The 24,438-nt window shown below is 40.1% G+C and overlaps 1 protein-coding gene across 10 annotated transcripts in view; it reads left to right on the top strand.

Annotated features, from left to right (window-relative positions):
• FHIT (fragile histidine triad diadenosine triphosphatase) overlaps window positions 1-24,438 on the top strand; it is a 1,501,749-nt gene that overhangs the window by 1,193,827 nt on the left and 283,484 nt on the right. For all 10 annotated transcript variants that reach the window (XM_032289593.1, XM_032289590.1, XM_032289591.1 and 7 more), the window contains 2 exons: window positions 11,673-11,818; window positions 14,721-14,750. In XM_032289593.1, the coding sequence (XP_032145484.1) occupies window positions 11,673-11,818; window positions 14,721-14,750 (176 nt within the window). The remainder of the gene's footprint in view (window positions 1-11,672; window positions 11,819-14,720; window positions 14,751-24,438) is intronic.

The following is a 24,438-nucleotide window of genomic DNA, read 5'->3' as shown; positions in this document are numbered from 1 at the left end:
GCTTAGCTGGTTTGGCTTGTTACGATCTTCCCCTTGCATCCTTACACCTTTTCTTTCTCATCTCACCCCTTATATTTTCACAATAGTTACTATGTCACTTGTCTTTGTTCACCCTCGAGATTTCACACATTTGGAAGGGAGAGGATGGCTGTACCTCGTTGTGCTATATCCTCAGTGTCTCATGTAATACCTGCCAGGTGGTTGACTCAATTAACAAATATTTGTTGAATACATACATTAAAAAATACAGAGTTCTTGCAAGTGTTTTGGCTTTATCCTTTTCTCTAATATTTGACTTTATGATCTTTCACCAGTTCATTCAGAAGTTCGCTCATTGAACACTTGCGGAATACCTCTCACTATAAGATATCCTCGCATCATTTATTTTAGGTTGCTAGCTCATGGAGGACTGAATTGGGGAGAGAAAGGTGTCGATTCATATTCTGTGAGAATGCCAAATTAGTGTAAGTATGTCTCTCTTTCGTTTTTCTGAAATAAAGGATGTTTCTATTAACATTAATATCTGTCATAGGAGAGGGTTCAACATTGTTATTAAAAAGAATAGAACAATGTTATCTTCAGATCTTTTCAAGCTTCACTGAGTTAATAGTTCTCAAGTTTTCCATTTAAAAGACATGCACTACTTTTGATGTGTGAAGGAAAGGCCAGTTTGTATTTATTTTTTCTATGCCTTTAGCTGGGTGTATTTTGTATTAGGAATTCACAATTGACCTTTTTTATTTTTTAACTGTTAAGTATATTTCTCTTAATCGTTTGTATTTAAGTAAGTTGAGGCTGGACTGGTTCAACGATCTCTTAAGAACCCACAGTATTGGGAGCATTTTGAAAAATTATTCATTAGAAAGAATTGTTTTCCAGAGTAAACAATGAATAAGCCTACATGGCATTTATTCTTTCACCAAATATTTATTAAAGGCCAGTTCTATGTTAAGCTCTGTGTGTAGCACCAGGAATGCTAGCTGAGCCTGTCTGTAAAGGAGTATTTCCTCTCTTCTAAGGATGCTTCATCTGCTAAATACCACCCCTCCCTTTACTCTCCCCTCTCCCTTTCTCTGATTTCCTATTGTTTTTCCTTTCATATTTATAGTTGGGCTACTCTTTGCCTTCAGATGGCATCTGAAGTGTGCTGCCTGGTTGCCCAGTTGGCTTGGAAGATCTGATGGAAATTGGAATTCTTAGTGCCTCTTGAGTGGCATCAGCAAACCTAAATTTGGAATTCATGCTTTTCAAAACCTGATGGAGCTTGCACTAGAAGAATCCTATCTATGTGGGAGTTGGGACCCATGTTTGTTTCACTCCAGCCACCCTATGGAAGTATGTGGCCAGGGCCCTCCCCTTATTCACACACTAGTGAAATGAAACTGTGTATATGGTGAGGGTACTGTTAAATCATTTATGTTGCATGTGGTTTTCTAGATCTCCAGTGAATTGCAGATTTTTAGTATTAATTTCTAATCTATACTTCACTAAAAAGATTTTCACAGAGTTTTTGAAATGATTCTCATAGCAAAGTATATCTGAAGTTTAAAATAATCTCTCATTGGAGTTAGGTATTGCTTTCTTTAGCTGCTGAGTGAACTTTATTTCTTCTATTGCCATACTCCTTCAACTCTTAGCCTCTGCGAGCATTTTTACAACATGTTCATTTTCATATTGGTGTGTTCCCATTCTCACATTTACACATTATGGACAGAATCTTTTGAGTGACAGTTAATTTTTCTTTTCAGTACTCTCCTAACCAGAATTAACTAAATTCTAAACACTTCTGTGTATCTCTAGGACAATAACAATAATAATAGATTTTCATAATGGTTACTTTGAGACATCGCAAATCCCAGAAATAACTTTATATCACTAAGAAAGGGGGAGAAGAAGTTATTGAAAAAACAATTTTTTATTGCTTTCTAATTGAAGAATGGCAACTACTTGGTATAAATGCTAGTATTTTTTCCTCCTTTATGGCAGCCAAAACTAATAAATTCCTCAGTTCTTTCCTCCTTGTCCTTATCAGAGCTTCAGAATCCTCTTCAACATGCTGCTCTAAGTAACTACTACAAGTTGGTTGGAGTTAGCAAAAGAGGTAAAACCTATTTAAGAACAGACTTGCCCCAGCACTTTGGGAGGCCGAGGTGGGCGGATTATGAGGTCAGGAGATTGAGACCATTCTGGCTAACACAGTGAAATCCTGTCTCTACTAAAAATACAAAAAATTAACCGGGTATGGTGGCAGGTGCCTGTAGTCCCAGCCTCTCGGGAGGCTGAGGCAGGAGAATTACTTGAACCCAGGAGGCGGAGGTTGCAGTGAGCCAAGATCGTGCCACTGCACTCCAGCCTAGGAGACAGAATGAGACTCTGTCTGGGAAAAAAAAAAAAAAAAAAAAAACTTGCCCTAGTCATTGTGACCACAATGCTCAGAAGCCCCTGCTGACCTGTAATGCAGGGTCCTACTGCCAGAGCAGCTACCCTTGCAAAGCATTGCTCCTTGTCTTGGTGAAAGAAATAAAGCTTTTGGTCACATCCTGGCAGTTAAGGGCTTTAGCCCAGAAGTGACATGTATCATTTTTGCTCACAACTCCTTGACCTGTGTTTCTTGAGCTTCACCCAACTGCAAGGGCCCAGAAGGCCTACCATATGCCCAGACATGCAGTAACCCGAACTGTTTGGCAAACAGCACTGATGACTGCCATATCCCATTTGATGTATTTTAAGGCTCAACTTCTCAGCATATTTCATTTCACAGAATGCTCTCTTTCTTTGCCCATGTGATTAATAGGACATGTACTCAACTTTCTGTTTGAAAACCAAAATACTTCTTCAGGCCTCTCTACGTTTTGGGAAACGATGCTGAAGATTTCCAAAGAACATCTTCTGAAGCATATGTCCTATGTAGGGTTCTACAGTGTTAATAACAATAATAAATAATAATTATTTTATAGTTAAGCAAATTTGACCAACACTGCATACTATTTCTTATTTTTTAGAGGTCAGAATGCATATTAGTGCAGTAAATATTCTGATGAATACTGCAGTAAAAACAGCTACTTTACTTCATTTCATTCAGTGTTTCTGAATCTTCTTTGACTACACAATTTTTTCTTTATGATGTCTAACAACATCCCATAGAAGCAGTGCTCTGGTATCCCACTCTAGTAAATACTGGAGTAGGTATTATACATGGAGACTTCTGTAACCCTGGGAGGCATTGAAACAGCATGGATATTGTAACAGCCTTGTGACACATTCCCCTTGCCAGGATTTTCACTTAATAGCTACGTGACTTTGGTCATGCAGTTAAACTTTTTGGCCTCAGCTTCTAAATCTGGACATTGGGAGGTGATATTATCTAACTCAAAGGGTTATTGATGATCGCTAGACCATAGTAGGCAGCAAACAAATGTTATATGTTGTTTGCTTCCTTTAATGTTACCATTTACTTCTTTCCCACATACTTAGTTTATATGAGCATATTTTTTTTCCAGATATGATGCTTTTATCTGAATCAGTATAGGATTCCTTTGCCTTGAAAAGTTCACAGAAAAATGTATGAAATTCAACCATAGAATCTGTACCAGAATGCTATCAGGCTGCAGGCTCCCCTTTCCATTTACTTTCTTTGAAAGACACCTGTTTACTTCTCTCTTTGAAAGTGATTCTTACTTTTGATCATCCATATCAGTACAGGAGTTTTGAGGGCAGCTCAGGGCATGCTGCCTAGAAAAGGATACCTGGCTTCTCATCCTCCAGATGACCAAGGACTCATCATATCTCTGACCCAAAGCATATCCCAGGGCAAAACATGAGATAGTGGATATTTGTGAGATGCCTGCCTTGAGAACCAGCTCTGAGCAGAGTACTATCATTATCTTAATCACACTGCTCTGGAATTTATCATATTCTGGAAATCACATCTGCTTAAAATTACATCCATGTCATTTATGCTTATGGTTGATGAATATCCCATGAACCCTTTATTGAGTTACTAAAATGAGTATGTTAATACCCAGTGAAAAAAAGTGTGGCCCAAACTAGCAAGATGCTTCTTCAGAATTGTATTTATTAATGTTTCAGGGTGATGGCTCTACCTTTCTGATATGAAAATTCACCAAAGTGCTTACATTGTGAATACTAGATTACTTTTTGACATGTCATCTACTTTTACTCAAAGCTCTGTAACTATGCTATTTAAATCAATTAAATTGAGTATTTTCTTGAAAAGTAGCTCACAGTCCATCCTGCTGTTGTTTTGTGAAGTGGCATTAAGAATTATTTAGACATTTACAAGGCCTAGGAGTGTTTGTTACAGCAAATAATGGATTATATAGGGTCTGCAATGCAAGCTGGAATGTTCCTTGCTTGTCACTAACTACTTACAGGTTTGCAGTAGGGATGAGTGCAAACTCTTTTATTACTTCAGAAGAATGAATGATTTTAATGTTGTATTATTTGATACTGCCTTACTTCATATTAATATATACACAGGCTAATCAGCCTCATCAAAGTCAATACTATTTTGATGATTTGCTTTATTTTGGTGACCTCTATATTCTGAATCCCTAGAATAGATCAGATAAAGAAAACTAAATGGGGGCAGGTCTGAGCAACTCTGATCATACTATTCTGCTGTCGTCTTTAATTAATCATCTGAATCAGTACATTTCCATTTCTCTGTCAGCGCTCTATATTTAAATATTTCATATTTGTCATAGAAATCTTCTTAAAATTATCTTTAATCATCAATTACTATCCTTGATGAGCACATTTTGAACTTACCAAATTTATTTTGAATAAAAATGTGGCAATATAATGGAAATTTTATGTGGTTGGGCAGATTCTCACTTTTGCAGTATCTCCCTTTGTTCTGACTCCACCAGATCTTTGTGGTTCATGAGGCAGTATGGGAGCCACAGAAATGGCACACACATCTCATGTTGCGTGCCCATTCTCACCAGTGGTGATTGCTCGGAGGTTGTATTGGTAAGGATTTTGGGACACTCTGGTTAAAGGGGATGATTCTGTGATTGATTATTGATGTCTGCTATAAGTTTAGCATTGGAAAATAGTGGCAGATGTGCAGTGTTTTGCCATCTCAGTGTAACAGAAAGAGCTTTGGTTGGAGAAGCTGAACAATTGAGTTTCAATCCCAATTGTGCTCCTTACTGTGTGACTTTGAACAAATCAAGTAACCTTTCTGGCCCTATTGTTTTTGATCTGACAGAGAAGGTGTTGGAGTAGGTGATGTTTAAGATCCACCTTGGCCAGGTGTGGTGGCTCACACCTGTAATCCCAGAGGTCGAGGTGGTGAGATCACTTGTGATTGGGAATTCAAGACCAGCCTGATCAACATGGGGAAACCCCGTCTCTACTAAAGATACAAAATTAGCTAGGCATGATGGTGCATACCTGTAATCCCAGCTCCTCTGGAGGCTGAGGCAGGAGAATTGCTTGAACCCAGGAGGTGGAGGTTTTGGAGAACTGAGATCATGTCATTGTACTCCAGTCTGGGCAGCAAGAGCAAAACTCTGTCTCAAAAAAAAAAAACAAAACTCATCTCAACTCTAAAATGTCATCCTGTATTTACTCACTAGGGCAGCCAAGATACCTTGGACACCTTGTTAATTTTTACAACATCCTTGGAACTTTCTGGTGTCCATACCCCTTTTGACTGTCATCTTTACCCTCCTCTATTAAAAAACAGAATATCTCCACCTTGAATCTGGGTTTTGACTAGTACAATGTAGGACAATGTAAGCCTTAAGCAACTTCAGAGATTCTGCATCTATTGGGATGGAAGAGCATGTAGAGTGAAGGGCCTAGTGAACCCAGCTGAACTCCTGCCTACCTTCCATCTGAAAGCAGTTGCATGAGTGAGTCCAGGTAAGACCGTCAGCAAAAACCATACATAGACTTATGGTGGTAAAACCTATCAATTTTGTTTTTTTGTTTTTGTTTTTTTGAGGCAGAGTCTCGCTGTTGTTGCCCAGGCTAGAGTGCCAGAGTTTTACTCTTGTCACCAAGGCTGCAGTGCAATGGCACAACTTTGGCTCACTGCACCCACTGCCTCCCAGGTTCAAGGGATACTCAGCCTCCCGAGTAGCTGGGATTACGGGCACCTGCCACCATGTGCAGCTATTTTTAATTTTTTTTTTTTTTGAGACGGAGTGGCACTCCATTGCCAGGCTAGAGTGCAGTGGCCTGATCTTGGCTCACTGCAATCTTGACCTCCTGGGTTCAAGCAATTCTCTTGCCTCTGCCTCCTAAGTATCTGGGATTACCCGCATGTACCACCATGCCCAGCTAATTTTTGTATTTTTGGTAGAGATGGAGTTTCACCATGTTGGCCAGGCTGGTCTTAAAATGACCTCATGATCTGCCCACCTCAGCCTCCCAAAGTGCTGAGATTACAGGTGTGAGCCACCATGCCCGACCCTATCAATGTTGTTTTAAGCCTCTATGATTTGGGGCAGCAGTAGGTAAGTCATACAGATACTAGAGGTCAATCAGTGGCCCTCCTGGATCTAGAAGGTCTGAGACATCTCTGACAGCTGATGCTGGCTATCAGCTGAGGTGCCTTAGATCTTCATATTGCCACTGAGTAGGCTAACTGGGATTTTTCATAGCATGTTGGTCCCAGGGTTCCAAGAGAGCAATAATCAGAAGTTTCAATGTTGCTTAAGGCGTAACCTTGGAAAGTCGCGCAGCATCACTGCTATAGATTGGCTATTTGACCCTGCTAACCTCATGTTGAAATTTGATCCCTGATGTTGGAGGTAGGGTCTGTTGGAAAGTGTTTGGGTCATGGAGGCAGATCTTTCATAAATCATTCGATGCCACCTTTGTGGTAACCAGTGAGTTTTCTTCTGCTCTGTTAGTTCCCACAAGAGCTGGTTGTTGAAAAGGGTCTGGCACCTCCCTCCTATCTCTCTTGCCTCCTTTCTCACCATCAGATCTGTCTGATGGAAAGGCAGACTGTCTCCCTTTCCACTTCTCCCATGAATGGAAGCAGCTTGAGGCCTTCACCAAATGCAGATGCCAGCATCATGCTTCTTGGACAGCCTTCAAAACTGTTAGCCAGATAGACCTCTTTTCTTTAGAAATTACCCAGCTTCAGCTATTCTTTTACAGCAACACAAACACAAAGTAAGACAAACACTTTCACAATATTCCACTGGTTAGAGCAAGTCTCAAGGCCAGCCCAGATTCAAGGGGAGGAGAAATAGACTGCAACGCTTGATGGAAAGAGTGGTAAAATCACATAGCAAAAGGGCATGTAGTATGGGAGAAATTCTTGTGGTTATGTTTGCAAATAGCAAACCACACCAGTGAGAAAGTCCATAATTCTCAGTATTTAGACTGTCCAACAAGCAGTAGATTCAGTGTGTCTGACAACCTGACCCAGTGATAGAGGCTACAGTATCTAAACATTCTCAGGAGTCTGGCCTATGATGGGGCCCAAGTCACCTTGAAGCAACCTCAAGTCAGGATGAAGAATGACCAAAATGCCAATTTTGTGTCTCTCTTTACTACTTCCAACTCAGGCAAGCTGGTCCTCTCATTTTTGATCTTCTTCCATTTCTCTGTTAGGATGAAGGCGTACTCACTGCCCAGTGCTGAGGCATCCTACCAGTGTGGCATTGCAGGTCTCATCAGCTTTCTTTTTCCAAGGTTATGTGTTTCTCAAGCCTTTATCATGTTTGCATGGTATCCTTCTATTTTATAAAACTGTGGTTCCCTTCTATGAACAGAGTAACTCTGGGGAATTCAGGGCACAATTTTAATAAGAGGATAGGCAGAAATGGAGCCATGAATGCTCTAAAAAGCATAACATCACAGCACTGTCATTAATAACATGAGCCTTAGAATCAGACAGACTTGGGTTGAATTCTAGTTTTAATCTCATTTTGAGTGTGCTGGCCTGGCAAGTTTCTAATTTTGTATAAGAAATTACTGCTTATAATTCATCTTCAACAGGAGAATTGTAATAACATTAATAGTTCGTGGGTTTGTTGGAAAGATGGAGTAAATATGAGTATATATGAAAGTGATGGCCAGGTATGGTGGCTCACACCTATAATCCCAGCACTTTGGGAGGCCGAGGCAGGCAGATCATGAGGTCAGGATATCAAGACCATCCCGGTCAACATGGTGAAATCCCGTCTCTACTAAAAATACAAAAGTTACCTGGGCGTGGTGGCACGCACCTGTAGTCCCAGCTACTTGGGAGGCTGAGGCAGAAGAATTGCTTGAACCCAGGAGGTGGAGGTTGTGGTGAGCCGAGATCGCGCCACTGCACTCCAGCCTGGGCAACAAGAGCGAAACTCCGTCTCCAAAAAAAAAAAAAAAAAAAAAAAAAAGTGAAATGGTGATTTGGGCCAAAGAAAGAATGCTTACCAACTTTCTTTGAAGTTAACCTTAAACTGCTAGACCATTTTCAAGGACAGATTTTGGTCTAGATGTGGAGAAATGGTTCTACTTTAAAAGGCGAAATGCAAGATAAGATGGAAAGGTTTATCTGTCACCCTGAGGCAGAGTTAGATCTGGCCTCCTCTGTGCTCCCACAGCATTCTGTACTGATGCCTACCAACAGCATTCACCTCTCTCTGTTGGAATGATCTGTTTCTACTGTATGACGGTTTGGGACATTAGAGTGTGAACTCTTCAATGTCAGCTACCCTGGCCTAGCGATCTTAGCATCCTAAGTCTCAGCACAGACCCCAGATTAAGAGGAGACTCCGCTGTGGGGATGGATGTGTGAATAGGTTGCCAGCCCAGTCCACTGGCTGAATCACTCCCCATTTTTAAAGTTTAGTTTAAATCTCATCTGCTCTAAGAAGCTGTCTTTGGTTTTCATCTACTGTGAGAAATCTCCTTGTCAACTGTACAACCTAAATTGTAACTATTGACCTTCTCTTCCTTTACAAAGTATTGTTACTAAAAAAAGGTCTCTACTGTAGATCGTAGGGAGAAGTGGTAACCAGTGTCACAAGTTTTCACACACGATGTGTACTGGATAAAACATTTATTAAATTCTACACAGTAAGTTTAATTGAAAGTTATCCTACATGTTGTCTAAGAAATCTTAACAGACGTGATAATCTCAAGCAAACAGGACCCAGAAGTAGATGTGTCCTTATAGTCTATGGATAATATGGAATTTAGCCATTAACAAGGCCTAAGAGGCTCCAAATTAAATTATATTGCATCTGTGATACCAATTTAAAGCAATTGGCATATAAACAGTGGCATTAGAATTACAAAAGCTATCTGCTGAAATCGTTTGCCTTCTCTGAGTTGTTTTTCTAGGAGCAGCACACAAACAAGCAAAATTGACAAATAATAAGTTTTTTTATGGCATTTAAAAAAAAAAACTTTGGGATGCCATTGATATTACTAAATTCACGTTAGATACAAAAGCTGTCTGATTCATTCCACCAGTTTTCACAGGGAGCCATTGTGTTGGTGAAATGTCTTCCTTTCTCACGGAGCTGCTGTGTGTGGACGTAGGCTAATACAGCTCTTATGGATATTGCTGGAAGCTTGCATGGTTGTCATCCTTGCTGTGGTTTGGTAAAGTCAGGCGTAAGGGAGGGTGTAATTTAAGGCAGGGAGGAGGAAGATGGGGAAGAGTCCCTTTTAACACAGAAAAAGCAACTTCCTGGGAGTGGAGGCTGGAAATCTACTCAAAGGAAATGAAAAGGAAATTCTTCATTTCTAAATGGTTCATTGACCCATGATAATAAAGCAGGCCTGCCAAAGACAGATAATTATCTTTTTAAGTATCAGATGCCCTCTGGGTGAAGGCCTCCCTTCTCCTGTGTTGAAAAATGAACTCCGATTTTAAAAATACTTCTTATCCTAGTTTACCATTGACATGAATTTCCTGATTATGAGCAAAACTAATCAGTTTCCTCTTTCTTTTCCCATTTCGCTTATGGAAATCAGCCCTCACCAGCTGAGCTCAGTGTATTTCCCCTTGGGCTCTGAGTTCTACCAGTAGTAGAGTGGGGTTGATATTCTAGTGAGACCAGCAATTGCAGTATTATGCAGGGGTTTTATTGTGCCCCTTAGCTGCTTAGCTCCAGGCAGGAGCATGCTGTCTTAAAACAAGTAGAAGAAAGAAACAGAAAAACGTACAAGAGTTTGTTTCTCTTGTTAGTATCTAAAATCTAAACAAATATTAATATATACACACATTTCATACATATGTGTATAGGAATTGAAATGTTATTGATTGTGTAACAGTGAATATTAATTTGCTATCAAGAAATAATCAAATTTCTATCCTTTTTTCTCTAGATTTCATTGTTTTCTGAGACCAATAATGTAAATATGTTGCCTTTTCTAAGTTGTAGAATACATTAAGAATGGTTTGCTTGTATAACTGTTATACTGGACCGAGCGTAGAAATTAACACCAAGACAAACGTATGCCAGATTGCAGGGTCTTTATCGCCGGCAACCACAGAGGACTCACGTCTCTCCAACCTGTGGTGTCGAAAGGAGGGTGCCAAGACTTTTTACACCCGAAAAACCACCTTGGGAGTGGGGGTGAGGAGCGAGGATGGGGATGAAAAGACTTCAGACATTCCTAGGGCCAGGGGATTCTGTAAATCACCTCCTGGGCGGAGACGAGGGCTCCTGATATTCCAAGGGGCAGGGGACTTTTGTCATTCCGTTTGTTACTTAAGTGGTTTACAGAAGTCAAGATAAACATTTGTTTACACATTATCTGGGTAAGGTGGAAATCACAGACCTTAGTTACTTATTACAAGTCGGGGGAGCCAAGATGGCGTGGGTTAGGACTGCTTGCTTGTCACATTAGGGCCACAGAGAACAGTTACTGATAAGCAAAGTTTAAGCAGCTTTACATAGTGGGCATTTTTCAGAGCAAGCTAGCAGGTTTATTTACAGAAGCCAAACACAGCTTTATCTTATAAAATGGCGTTGCTCAGGTTCTGGCTCTAGGTCAGCACAGTATCACATAACCAGACAGCCTCTTTCCTTCATGATTTACCTTCAAATGTCTTCTTGGATTATAAAAAAAAAATCAGTCTGAGGAACCCTTGTCATAAATTCTTTAACCACATGGCACAACTCTTAGCTATAGATAATGTTGACTATGTATTTTCAGAATGTCTACACTCTTTTAAAAATAAAATAAACATCTACTTTTGTATGTTCACTGCATAGTTCTCTTATTTTTCTAAAGAGATAATTTAAATTAAAAATTTATCACCATATTCTACCTAGAGAAACCAACTGTATATTCCAGTTCCTTCTTGAACCTAGTGCTTTTGGGTGCTGAGGAGGACATAGTTTTAGAATAGGGGTCAGGAGATAATGATCGAATAGATCTTGCCTCCTGACATAATTCTCTCTCCACACACTTGAGTGTCTCTGAACACTAATGACCCTTTCTCTTATAAGAAATTCTTCTGTGTACCACAGCTTCTCCTTCAAAGTATAATTAACCATGTCTGTAAGCTTTCTTTGAACTCTTTGGAGTTCAATGGGTGGTAAATATTTGTTTCTTCATTCCTTAGTCTTTGACAGTTCAGGCTCTGGTCCAAGGGGATTCATTCCTGTGGGTATAAACTTCTTGGTAAGAACACTACCCAAAACCAGCAGCATGGCCCTTAACAGACCTTGCTACAGATGTCCTCGTGTGTCCGCTGCGGCCAGTGGAACGCTTCCACGACCTGCGTCCTGATGAAGTGGCTGATTTGTTTCAGGCAACCCAGAGAGTTGGGACAGTGGTGGAGAAACATTTCCACGGGACCTCTCTCACATTTTCCATGCAGGTGAGTGTACAGAATATTCAGAAATGATTTTTCTTCCTTTTCAAATCCCAGCATTGGGCTTGCTCCTCCTAACATCTCACCAGGAGGGCAGATGTGATTATTTGTATTTCATGTAGCAGCCAAAAAAGACATTACTAATGCAGGCTAGCCCTACTATCCATGAGCCCCAAGGTGGACTGTGGAATAGTGTCCAAGATGATGTCTGAGGCTTGTTTAACAAGCAGGTGGGAGTAATGGATAAGTGATTTAATGGACATTCAGACATTACAGATTGCTTACTGGAACCGGGACTGGAGAAACCATTTTCATTCCATGGTAAATAATTTTTGAACACTGCACGGACCAAGCCCTGCTCCAATTCCAGGGTAGCAGTGATATGCCACTTAGGTTGGACCTTACCTTTTCTCTATCTTTAATTCACGCTACAGAGATTAATCACAGATTAGTTAGAAGCTAGATCCACTAGTTGGGTGTGGCCCACTGATCAGTAAAGAAATCAGATCCCCAGTCACTGGAGACTTGGAGGCAGAGGTTGAGCCAACACTTCTCAGATTGGGAGAAGTATGTCCATGGTGAGTCATTAGTGGATAATTGAGTAAATCCATAGTAACATACCGTGAGCTCCCTCAGGACCTCTATGGAAATGGCTGGGGTAACAATGCAAAAAGTCCTTCATGGCTTTGAAATTGGATGACTTTGTAATTGCCCTTTGGAAGGAAACTATTTTTTTTGAGACGAAGTCTCACTCTGTTGCCCAGGCTGGAGTACAGTGATGTGATCTTGGCTCACTGCAACTTCTGCCTCCCAGGTTCAGACCATTTTCCTGCCTCAGCCTCCAGAGTAGATGAAATTACAGGCACCCGCCACCATGCCCAGCTAATTTTTTTTTTGTATTTTTAGTAGAGATGGGGTTTCACCATGTTGGCCAGGCTGATCTTGAACTCCTGACCTTGTAATCCACCCTCCTCAGCCTCCCAAAGGGCTGGGATTACAGCTGTGATCCACCGGGCCCAAAACAAAGGAAACTCTATCAAAATGTGAGGACTCTGTACTCAATCTGTGTGTTAAACAGAATGTTTGCCATTCTTACTCCGCTCCCCAGCTCTCTACCATAGAGCTTCAAACAGACCAGATAAAGAAAGCCAGTGTGCTCAGGTTATAAAGGCTCTGACTAAAAGTGCTCCTTTTCTTCTCAAATAGATTTTTTTTTTTTTTTTTTTTTGCTGCCATGTCTGTGTTAAGAGTAGCCAACTTCTCCCAAATGCCTTGTATGTGTGTGTGTTGTGTGCCATACCATTTGAGTCACCTTTAGGCAGGTAGTTCAGCTCGGAGTGGGTTTATCAAGCTTATGTTACAAACTGTGTTTCTCTAGAGACCAAATTAAGGCAGTGAATGAAAATCTCTGTCAATGTGAGATACAAGATAAAATCACATTTATAGGAAATGGTCATTGCTGGTTATGAAACATGTTTCACTACAAAGTTAATTCCATAAATGTAAGAGCTGACTTGTGATATCACCTAGATTACTTTCATATATGCCATGTGGTCAAACTTGTTTTTTTTTTTAACTATAACCTACAGTAAGATATATATTCATTTCACAATCATGCATATCTCCCCTGACACACATATATGAAATATATGCAAATACCTATATTGATAAAGAAAACCAGAGTTTCACAAAACAATGTTTACTCCTGTGCAGTCTAATAGTTTTAGTCTACTAAGATCTGATTTCTGGCTGGATGTGGTGGCTCATACCTGTAATCCCAGCACTTTAGGAGGCCAAGGCTGGCGGATCCTTTGAGCTCAGGAGTTTGAGATTAGCCTGGGCAACGTGGCAAAACTCTGTCCCTACAAAAAATACAAAAATTAGCTGGGCGTGGTGGTGCATGCCTGTAGTCCCAGCTACTTGGGAGACTGAGGCAGAAGGATCACTTGAGTCCAGGAGGTCAAGGCTGCAGTGAGCCACCATCATGCCATCACACTCTAACCTGGCCAACTGAGTTAGACTCTGTCTCAAAAATAAAATAAAATAAAATTTGATTTGTTTTGTTTGTAATGCTGATTGCAACCCATTAAGCTGACTTAATGACCCACAAAGGGGTTGTGACTCTAAGTTTGAAAATCCCTGATACCCACAGTTCTGCTTAATGGTTGCCACAGTAGGGCACGGGTTCTCACCGCATTAGTTAGGCTCCTAGAGGTAGACAGACCTGGCTAAAGTTGCAGAGGCCAAATTCTGTTTCGGAATTTCTGACTGTGGAACCATTGCTTGTTCTGCCATCTCAGCCAGCTGAGTATCTGCTTCTGTTTTGTATTATGGCTGGTGACTAGGTGAGTTTGCTCATTTTCAGCTAAGCTTCAGAAGCAGAGAGAGGGAACCAGGTTAGGAAAAGGGTCCAACTAGATTGAACACTACATTTGTCTTCCCCAAGGTCAGAATAGCCAGAGAGGATGCTTCCCATATGAAATACCCCATGTTCTTGCTTAATGGCTTATGTTTATAGCTCATTTCCTGAGTGGAAGCTTAAAGTAATCAGGCATTAATTAGACCACATCTAAAGATAACCAAAAGGTGTGATACTTCCCCTCCCCAAACATTTTCAGCCTTCCCTTAATGCAATTAAAACCATAGCCAAGAGCAAAGAGCATGAAAAGTAGCAAGGAGTTGGCTTGCTGGATAATTTATATCATTTTTATACATAACTTCTCACTTACTCTCAGGCGGAAATGGAGAACTGTCTAGTCCCACACATTTGAAGCCGATGGTCCCCATGGGAATTCTATAAATTAACACACAATGAAATTGCATCTAAATTATTAATGGGTGATATTTCTGAATAAAGGAGATACCATCTATCTATTCTCACCACTGTTGTTTTTTTTCCTACTTCTAGGATGGCCCCGAAGCCGGACAGACTGTGAAGGTGAGTGCTTATTATGTGCATACAAATTAATAAGGGGCGATTATGAGAACTAATAAAAAATCACAACGAGTCATTTGCAGCACGTTGCTGTTTCATTATGCTATCTTGGAGGTCAGAGAGACCCTCAGTGTTAGAGCCATAAATCCTGACATTATAAACTGTGCCAAACAATATGTTTCCCATTAGTTTACAAGACATTTACCTTTAGTAGTAAAATTACTGTTGTGCAAATGCTAAAACAGAAGCTAAATCAAGGAGTCCAGAAACAGATGTCAAAGGAGCTCACGTGAGGGAGACTCTAGGAAATAGCATGTGAATTTCCTATGGATTTTTGTGGCCCCGTGTTAAGCCTGGGGTGTCTTTGACACACGTTCACTTCTTTACATAGTCTACTTTTGCTTCATTGTTCTTGAGATTGTTCTTGAGTGACGGGGTAACCACAGCAGTAGCATCAAGGTGCCTCCCTTCCTTCCTGTCTTTGTGCTTCTCTCTGTTCTCCTTCTCTTCACCCCCACACCTACTCTTTTCCTCCCTGTGTACTTAATACCAAAGTTCAAACCTAATGGAGTCAGTGGAGCTCAAAGATGGGTTTTTAAGTGTGCTAGGAGAAGAAAGGACGATTTATTAGGATAGTCTCTGTTTCTGTAGTAAAAGTAAAATAATAAAATCCTGGCTGATTCAGAAGCTGGGTTTCAGCTCTTTTCATGCAAATGCAAATTCCTATGCAGGTAGATGCTGTACCTAAGTCATAGAAAAGGCTCTATTTTTGGTGCTAGAAGTCAGAAGCAAGTAAGGGTGGAATGTTAAGGTTATACTTTGTTGAAGTAACGTTTAATGGTGCAAAGACTAGCTGTGAGTGGATAAGGGGATGCCTGCACAAACAATGCCAGATAAACGTAAGTTCTCTTTTGATCTTACTTTATTTTTGACTTTAACACAGCTATTCTGGGACGTTTAAAATAGAATCTCTGGGCAGTACCGCTAAGGAATGAAAGTTATGTAGGGACTGCCACCGTATGGGCCACCAGATTCCTTATCATAAAAAAGGGCTAGCCTCCCAATTGCTCTAGACACAGGGTGTGGTGATAGACACAGAGACTGTCAGCTTTCCTCTGTCTCACCCCCATGTGAGGCTCTAAATATACAGATGCGAAGAAAGGATTTAATACCTGTGGCTTCTTTTTGAAATCAGTTCTTGAAATGCAAAACGAGAATGTTTAAACTTGCTTCCCAGGTTTTTTAAAACTCAGTATTCACATATAAATTCTAACTCTACTGGATTAGTTAGATGCACTATGCAATATCTATTTGATGGAATTCCTTCAGCCATTGAAAGTGATACTGTAGAGGCATAGCTAGTGACATGGGAGAGTGCACAAACTGTATTAAGTGGAATGCACAGAATGATAATAGGTACATAATAAGCATAGCTAAAACTTACATCAGTAGGTAGGTTATATGATCTCAGAATTTCATTTAGCCAGTCTAAAGGGGGATGGAAAATATTTGCTGTACAGCAGGTTCTGAATATAAGTAGAAAGAAGATTATTGGTTGCCAGGGACAGGGACTGGGACAAGGAGGGAATGGGGAATGATTCCTAATGGGTACAAGTTTCTTTTAGAGTAATGAAAATGTTGTGGGCTTAGTGGTGATGTTTGTGTAACATTGTGAATATAATAAAATCACTGAATTGTACACTTAAAAAGGGTGAATTGGGGCTGGGTGCGGTGGCTTACATCTGTAATCCCAGTACTTTGGGAGGCCAAGGCAGACAGATCACGAGGTCAGGAGATGGAGACCATCCTGGCTAACACAGTGAAACCCCGTCTCTATTAAAAATACAAAAAATTAGCTGAGCGTTGTGGCATGTGCCTGTAGTCCCAGCTACTCAGGAGGCTGAGGCAGGAGAATCGCTTCAACCCAGGAGGCGGAGGTTGCACCAAGCTGAGATTGCACCATTGCACTCCAGCCTGGTGACAGAGTGAGACTCTGTCTCAAAAGAAAGGGTGAATTTTATGATATTTGAATTATTTCTTGACTAAAAATAATCATCACACACAAAAAACAAACAAGCATTAAGTGTAGCGGGGCTGATAACCATGGCTATGGACTGTGTAACTCCAGTAGTAATTACTTTTTGAGGTCCCAATTATCTGGTCAAAATTTGCAATGTTTTTGTTAGCTTTGATGGTGATGATGATGGACTAATTCTTAACATATCATACTTACATATGAATTGTTGAATGTGGTTATTATCACCACCATGATTATTTAGCTTATGTTGATTTTTTAAAAACAATTCTGTTTTTTAAATCAGCAGATTATGTTGTCTTGCACATCTTTCAATTGTTTCCAACCTGATCACAGAAGTCCCCTGATGTGAATGAATGGGGCCGTCTAGAATCATTTGTAGAATATGGCGGTTAAAAGAAAAACCACCACACACACACACACACACACACACACACACACACACACACACACACTCCCAGTGAACAATGAAGGTTCCAAAACTGTCCTTTTAGACGAAGTATCCGTATCTAGAGCTGTCACATCTGTTTTTCAAAATGTGATCTTTCTATCACCTGCATGAAAATTAATTTTGATATCAGTTAACAACAACAAAAAGTTGATTCTCAGTTCTTATTCTAAATCTCCTTATTTAGAATATTGTGGTTGGGGACTGGGAATCTTCATTATTAACAAGCACATCCCATGAGAGATATTTACCAGCCTCAGTATCATATGATGATAAAATAGTAAGTGGCAATGGCCACATAGTTATGACCCCTGGCAGCTGGTCTTGCAGTAGCCAGCCCCTCTAGGGGACAAAGCAGCATCTTTAATATTCCGCTGTCCGGTTGTAAAAACTGCACATCAAGACTCTGAGCATTTCATATTTTGAAATTCACAGTTGCACATTTTAAGGCAGCATTTGACAACCTGCCATGGAAAGCACAGTGACTGTTTCTCTTCATCTTTGCCTCTGTGTCTCATTCTTGATATTCTGCCTGATCCCTGGGTCCTCAACCATTTTTGTCTCATGCTGAGTGGTAATAGCAATAAGCCCAGTAATGGTCTTTTCCCCTGAAGCAACTGTTGTTATTGTTAATGAAGGTGCACCACTGAGTTAGCCTCTTGAACATGATACCACTGTAGGGTTTTTTTGTTTCAGGGGCTTTAAATTCTGCTCTGCAAAGAACAAGAGTGGCCACGTTTAGTCAGTAAGGCACTTGTAGTCAGGAAAGGGAAATATTGAAGTAAAAAAGTGACCTCTTATTTCACAATTGATTATTAACTCTCCTTTTTGGGTTTAAAAGTAGTAGAACCCTGCCATCCACAAGGTGATTATTACAGCAATTTGATGTCCTGCAGGCCTGAGAAATAATCTTTTTCTTTCATCTTCAACCATACAGATCCAGACAGCCTCCCTGACCCTTCTTCTGAAGTAGCTCTCTTAAAGCCCATATTCTCCAACCTAGTGTATGATTTGATTTCTGTCAAGGCATTCTTCATTGTCTTTTATTTGTTTGGTTATGCACCTGTACCTCTGTCTTTTCTCTAGTTCTTTGAGACAGTAAGCTTTGTGAGGACTTGGATTTTATCATTGGTTATGATAGGTTTCAGGGCACGCTACCCCCAAATATGCTAGCTCTGCATACTGAGTATTTTAAGGTGAAGGAAACTGAGAAAAGTACAGAAGCAGGAAAATCACTCTCTGACCTTCTTCCATTTGTCTTCCCTCAAGTGCACCATAAAAGAATTCTCTGACATACTTCCCCTGCAAATAGGTCATAAGGCCCTCATTCCAGAGGAATTCTGCCCTATGCGCATGTGCCAAGAAGAATCTGAACACATGGGCCTTGTCAAGTTTTCCCCAATTCATTATCATCAAGTCATACTCTTTTATCTTCCAATCATCCTTCTGCATAACTGTCCATAAAAATACACAGTTTTGTCTCCTGTTTCTTTGAGTCTTTATTTCAGAAGGCTCCCATGGCACATAAAACTTATATTAAATACATTTGTTAGGCTTTTCTCTTGTTAATCTGTATTGTGTTGCAGGGGTCTGAGCCATGAACCTGGCAATGGGTAAGGAAAAGATAACAGCTTTTTCTCTCCTATATTTCCTATAGCTCTTATGTGTGGGGAAAAGAGTAAAGATGATAATGGAACTTTACTTTTTGCTGGTTGGAACGAATCTCGTAAGTTTCAAACTTTAGTTAACAGATACTAAAAGATGATGCATATGTATATTCCAGCATGCGGTCAGGGGTACTCCTGGAATCTCTATCAGAAGTCTCCAATATTCCAGGTTTCACTAACGAAGACCAAAATTTCCATGAATCAAGTTCTCAAATCATGTTCCAAAATGTAATTCCATCTACCCAAACCATTAGGCAATATTCATTCCTTTAGAAGGGATGCTGCTTAATGAGTTTAATGTGAGCTATCTTTTAGAACAATGAGTATGTACATCTTTGAGCGGGAGGATGTTTTAGGTATATTAAGGAGAGATTTATGCCAGGCAGGTAATCTGGAATCTCACAAGAACTATTTATAGATTATGCTTGGTTACCCTCTTCTATGTTTATGGTACTTGAATCTTCTACTTAGAAATTTAATTTTATAGTATTAATGCTGTGAGAAGTAGCTGTTAATAGCTGTTGAGATACTGAAAATTACTTTTTAGGTTGCTGCAGAAGGATAAGAGAATTCTTTATAGAAGTATAATTCAAAAATCGAATAAGATAAAAAGGAAGTTCTTCTGCTCACTGATAAGTTTCTGTGGTTCTAGAACAAATTTTCCACCTGAAAATTTGGTAATCTTTCAGATTCATGAAAATTGTGACATTTTATCTCTTAAGTCTAGGAATTGACATGCTTTAGCGTCAGTCAGAGGTTCTTTTAGGAATATCAGCTCTACTAACTTCCTAACTATGTACCTTTGGATCAGCCTTGTAGCCTCTCTGAACATCTATTTCCTTGTTTTTTTGAATGTCGAAACCATATCTATTGTATTGAGTGATGGTGGAGAAAAACTGACATATTCATGTTTGGTAGGTGGTACATGTAACAGCCGTCAACTAAGATTTGAACATGATATGGAATCTGACCAGTTCACCCTAGTTCAAATCCCAGCTCTGCCACATCACGGCCCTGGGACCTTGTGCATGTTGCTTAACCTTAATCTCAACCTCAGTTTCTCATCTATAAACTAAGTTGTGACTAGGCTTTAAGGGGATGTAACTAACAGTGAGATGGTTTATGGTCCTGCCAAATTCACTTAATTATTATACACTGAATTCTCTCGCTATGAATGACTGCCTTTCGGTTAAATTATTGAGAAAACATTCCTCTGACTATATAACTTGTGCAATTTGAATATCTTAGTTGAACTTTCTATAAAAATGACCCCTTGAAAATTCAGAAGTCTGCCTTATTAATTGGGGGGAAAAAGTACCAGCCTTCTCTGCCTGAACATTTTTAGCCTGTGGTATATGCGAAGGTGATAATGAGTAAGTTAGGGTTATAAATTGATAAGAGTACTTCACAGTTACCTAAAGAAGTTAGTTATACGGTAGAAACCTGCCTGCCCCCCGCTGTGCTGACTCAGTAGTTCTGACATGGGGCCAAGGACTCTGTCCTAACAGATACTGCAAGTGATTCTGATGCACACTTCAGTTTCTTGCTGCTTTCCTGAAGGAGTGATAAGAAGTAGTTGTAGGGGAATCTCCACAGAGCCACTGCTCTCAACTCAAACCAATTTCTGGGAAAGATTCGGTGTGCACCGAGAAAGAAATCTGTATCTTGAGGATGAAAATGATTTTCTTTTACTGTTACTTACTATTCTCATTTGGAAAGAAATTTCAAGAGAGGTGTAATTTGCCAAAGGACTTTTTTTTTTTTTTTTTTTGAGATGGTGTTTCACTGTTGTGAAACTGGAGTGCAATGGCGTGATCTCGTGATCAGACTGGAGTGCAATGGCATGATCTTGGCTCACTATAACCTCCGTCTCCTGGATTCAAGCGATTTTCCTGTCTCAGCCTCCCGAGTAGTTGGGATTACAGGCATGTGCCACCACACCTAATTTTTGTATTTTTAGTAGAGATGAGGTTTCTCCATGTTGTTCAGGCTGGTCTCGAACTCCTGGCCACAGATGATCCACACACCTCAGCCTCCCAAAGTGCTGAGATTACAGGCATGAGCCACTGTGACTGGCCAAGCCTTTGATCCTTTGATTATAGTCATGGTGAATGGTGCCTTGACTATGTTTATATCTAATGCATGTATTTACTGCCTGAAGAATTAGTATCTTCAGGATGCTGTAGCTTTTATCTCATAGAATTGCCTTACAATTTTTATCTCTGCACTCAGAATGAATCCAATTTGACTGGGTTGGTAGACCAGAAATAACTGCAGTGCTTAGGGGATGGGTTTGGGTGTACATGTGGGAGTGGATGCCTTTGAGAAGTGTTGAGGTTCCATGCCCTTTCCCTCTGGCATGTAAATGTCTCTGACTCCCCGCCCCCGCTTCCCTTCCTGGTGATTTGAGGCAAAACCCCTAGTCCACAGCACTCTAAGCAGAAGTGGCTGGGGGCCTGCCTGTCTTCTTTGGAAAACTTCCTTTCTCCTACTAAATCCTCAAGCCCTTTCCTAAGCACATATCAAATCATTGAGTTTTTTCATTTCTAGTTTGTTAACTTTGATTTGCATGATGCCATTTGGATCAAAGCACTGAAAGAAAAATTAACCAAGTCCCCTGGTATTTTCACGTTCTTACTTTTACCCTGTTCATCCAAACTCACAGGCAGCTAAAGTGAATGGGATGAGAGAGGTCCTGAAGCAGGGATGAGGGTGAGAAGAAAATGTGGGAAGTTAAAGCACACTGATGAAGAGGGGAGACTCTGGGACCAGACTACCTGGTTTCAAACCCAGAGCTGCCACCTACCAGGTGCGTGACCCTTGGGCCATTTAACCTTTCTGAGCCCGCACATTCATTCATAAATTTAGAAAATGGATGTCTTAAGAGTATCCTGTCTTCTGGGAGTGTTGTGAGGACCAAATGGATGAATGCACGTAAATCCCTATAAAATAGTCCTTGGCGCATAGTAAGGTCTCAGTACACGTTCACCATTAGTTTTATCATTCTTACTTCAATCCTCACGCCTACAAAAGTAGGCATTAATATTTTACACTTAGGGAAACTGAGGTTTGAAGAAGTAAAGTCACATACTGAAAAAGCACAGTTGACAGTGGAATTGGGATTCAAACCACAGCGTATCCAAAATTCCACGTCCTCATTATATCCTATGGCTAGGCTGCTCCTAAAAGTACTTTGTATCCTGTAATCACAGTGGAAAACGCTGAAGCACAGGTTTTGTAAATATTTTGTCACCCTCAACACAGTAATCTGTATTATTTTGCTCTGCTTGGAATAGTGTTGGTTTTCATCTAAAAATACACAGAGGACAATCCCTGTTTAACTTTATTACACAGGTGAAGTTTAACCTAAATGCTGCTTTATTGCTGTATGTCAATTTATAGTGGAATTATATGCTTTTAGTGTTTAATTTTTCATCCGTACTACCAAACAAATCTCCTCAGTAATTAGAGGCCCTGACATACAGCAAAGTGGATATTTGGCTGTTGAATTTATTTTGATATTTGTAATGCCAACATGTGGCACATGTAGTAGGGACATTCAGTGTTTTATAGGATTCAGTAAACTGTCTTTTATCTCTGAGGCTCAGAGCCTGTGATTTCTACCTAATCACTGTGAAACCAGGCATCCTATGAAAGGCAAGTGTTTTGTAGACCCTAAAATCCCACCTAAATGTAAGGCGTTATTATTCAGTCAGCTTCTTACCTTTGTTGATGTATTCAGGCCAGTTACTCACTGTTGTCATTTTCCTATAGGATACTAGTGATCAATAACTAATCATTGAGGAGCTACTACCCTCCCTCGCTGTTTTACTGTGTGTGTTTCGAGCCTAGGAAATCATATGTAAAATTCTCTAACTCCATATAATATGCTCATTCTAATTTCAAAGTTTTAAACTTGTGACATTTAAATTATTATCTGGCTGAATTGTCATTTCTGTAAAATAAATGCAGCCCAGTTAATCACATGACAGAGATTCAGTGCTTTTGATTAAATATTAGTGACCAATTCAACCTCAGTAGATGAGCCATTTGTTTCATTTTTTGAGACAGAATGTTGCTCTATAGCCTAGGCTGAAGTGCAGTGGTGAGATCTCGGCATATTGCAACCTCTGCCTCCTGGGTTCAAACAATCCTCCCACCTTAGCCTCTGAGAAACTGGGACTACAGACTTGAGCCACCATACCTAGCTAATTTTTATATTTTTAGTAGATACTGGAGTTCATTATGTTGGCCAGGCTGGTCTCGAACTCCTGACATCAAGTGATCCTCCCGCCTTGGCCTCTTAAAGTGTTCTAGAACCATTCGTTTTAGACTACATCACGTCCTTAAATACAGAATGGGGAATGAAAAGCCATACAATAATGTGTGCCTTGATTGAAATTGGGCCTTATAGCTGAAACACATTCAAATGTTACAAACTTTTGAGTAGGAGTTATTAACAGCAAGGAATAATAAAATATAAGAACAGGTTCCTAATAGGCTGCCATATACATTTATAAACATGCAGATCTTTATATGGCTTAGAAGGGAAGACACAGATAGCGTTCTTACTGCCTCTGGGTGGAGATAATGAGGGGAAGCAGCCCAATGTGGGATGTGAATTGTACCTGGGGGTTTCAGCTTTACAATGTTTTATTGTTAAATTGGGTAATGTGTACATGGTTGTGGATTCTATTTATGTTTTAAAGTGCATTTTAAAAGAAAAACCAAGGGCCTCATTTGAAGAGCTTTCCATTAAGAAATGACTATTATAATTGATTCTGTTTGCTTTGTTATCTTTAACATATAACTAGTTCTCATAGTCCTCCTGTTTTCAAATCTCGGAGGATGGGGCCCATGAAGTAGATTTCTGAAAGGTCCACAGTTGATTCTGATGGTTACCCAGAAAGATCAACTGCAATATCATTTATTTATTTTTATAAATATATTTTGATTCTTGGTCTAGATGACCTAGACTTGATTCTTCTGTGATATTCATCTCAAATTACTCAGTCCCCTTTAGGGGCTTCTCTTTACCCTTTTTGCCAAAGTCATTAATAAAGTAATTCTCAAGACAAAAAAAGCAGCTGGAAAAGTAAGGGTTTCATGGCTGAGCCAGCGTCAGATGGAAACCAGCTTAATGAATAATAGACAAGGCAACCTGGAGAGCCACAGACATGGAAGAATTAGAATAATGACCATCCTGAGGACATTTGAGTGAAAAATGTTGAGATGGCGAGACTCTGTAATGGCCCTCAGGCCAAACATGGTGAGGAATACTTTCCCTCCTTCTAAGTCAATTACATTGGTGTTGGGAAAGGGTCATTTTGAAATTTTAACTTCACACGTCATGAGGCATCCATCCTACCTGTATTATCTAATAAATCCCTTCTCCAAAGTAGCCTCTTATCCATCAGAATCAGGGAAATGGAGACATACGTCTTCGGAAGACTTTCAATCAGATTAATCCTAAACCTCAGGAGACAAGGGTAAAACACACACACACACACACACACACACACACACACACACACACACACA

Source organism: Sapajus apella, unplaced genomic scaffold (genome assembly GCF_009761245.1).
Source record: "Sapajus apella isolate SASKATOON/1434 unplaced genomic scaffold, GSC_monkey_1.0 scaffold23, whole genome shotgun sequence".
NCBI classification, from domain to species: Eukaryota; Metazoa; Chordata; class Mammalia; order Primates; family Cebidae; genus Sapajus; species Sapajus apella.
Note: the sequence above shows the minus strand (reverse complement) of the source record. Positions and strands in the feature narration are given on the sequence as shown.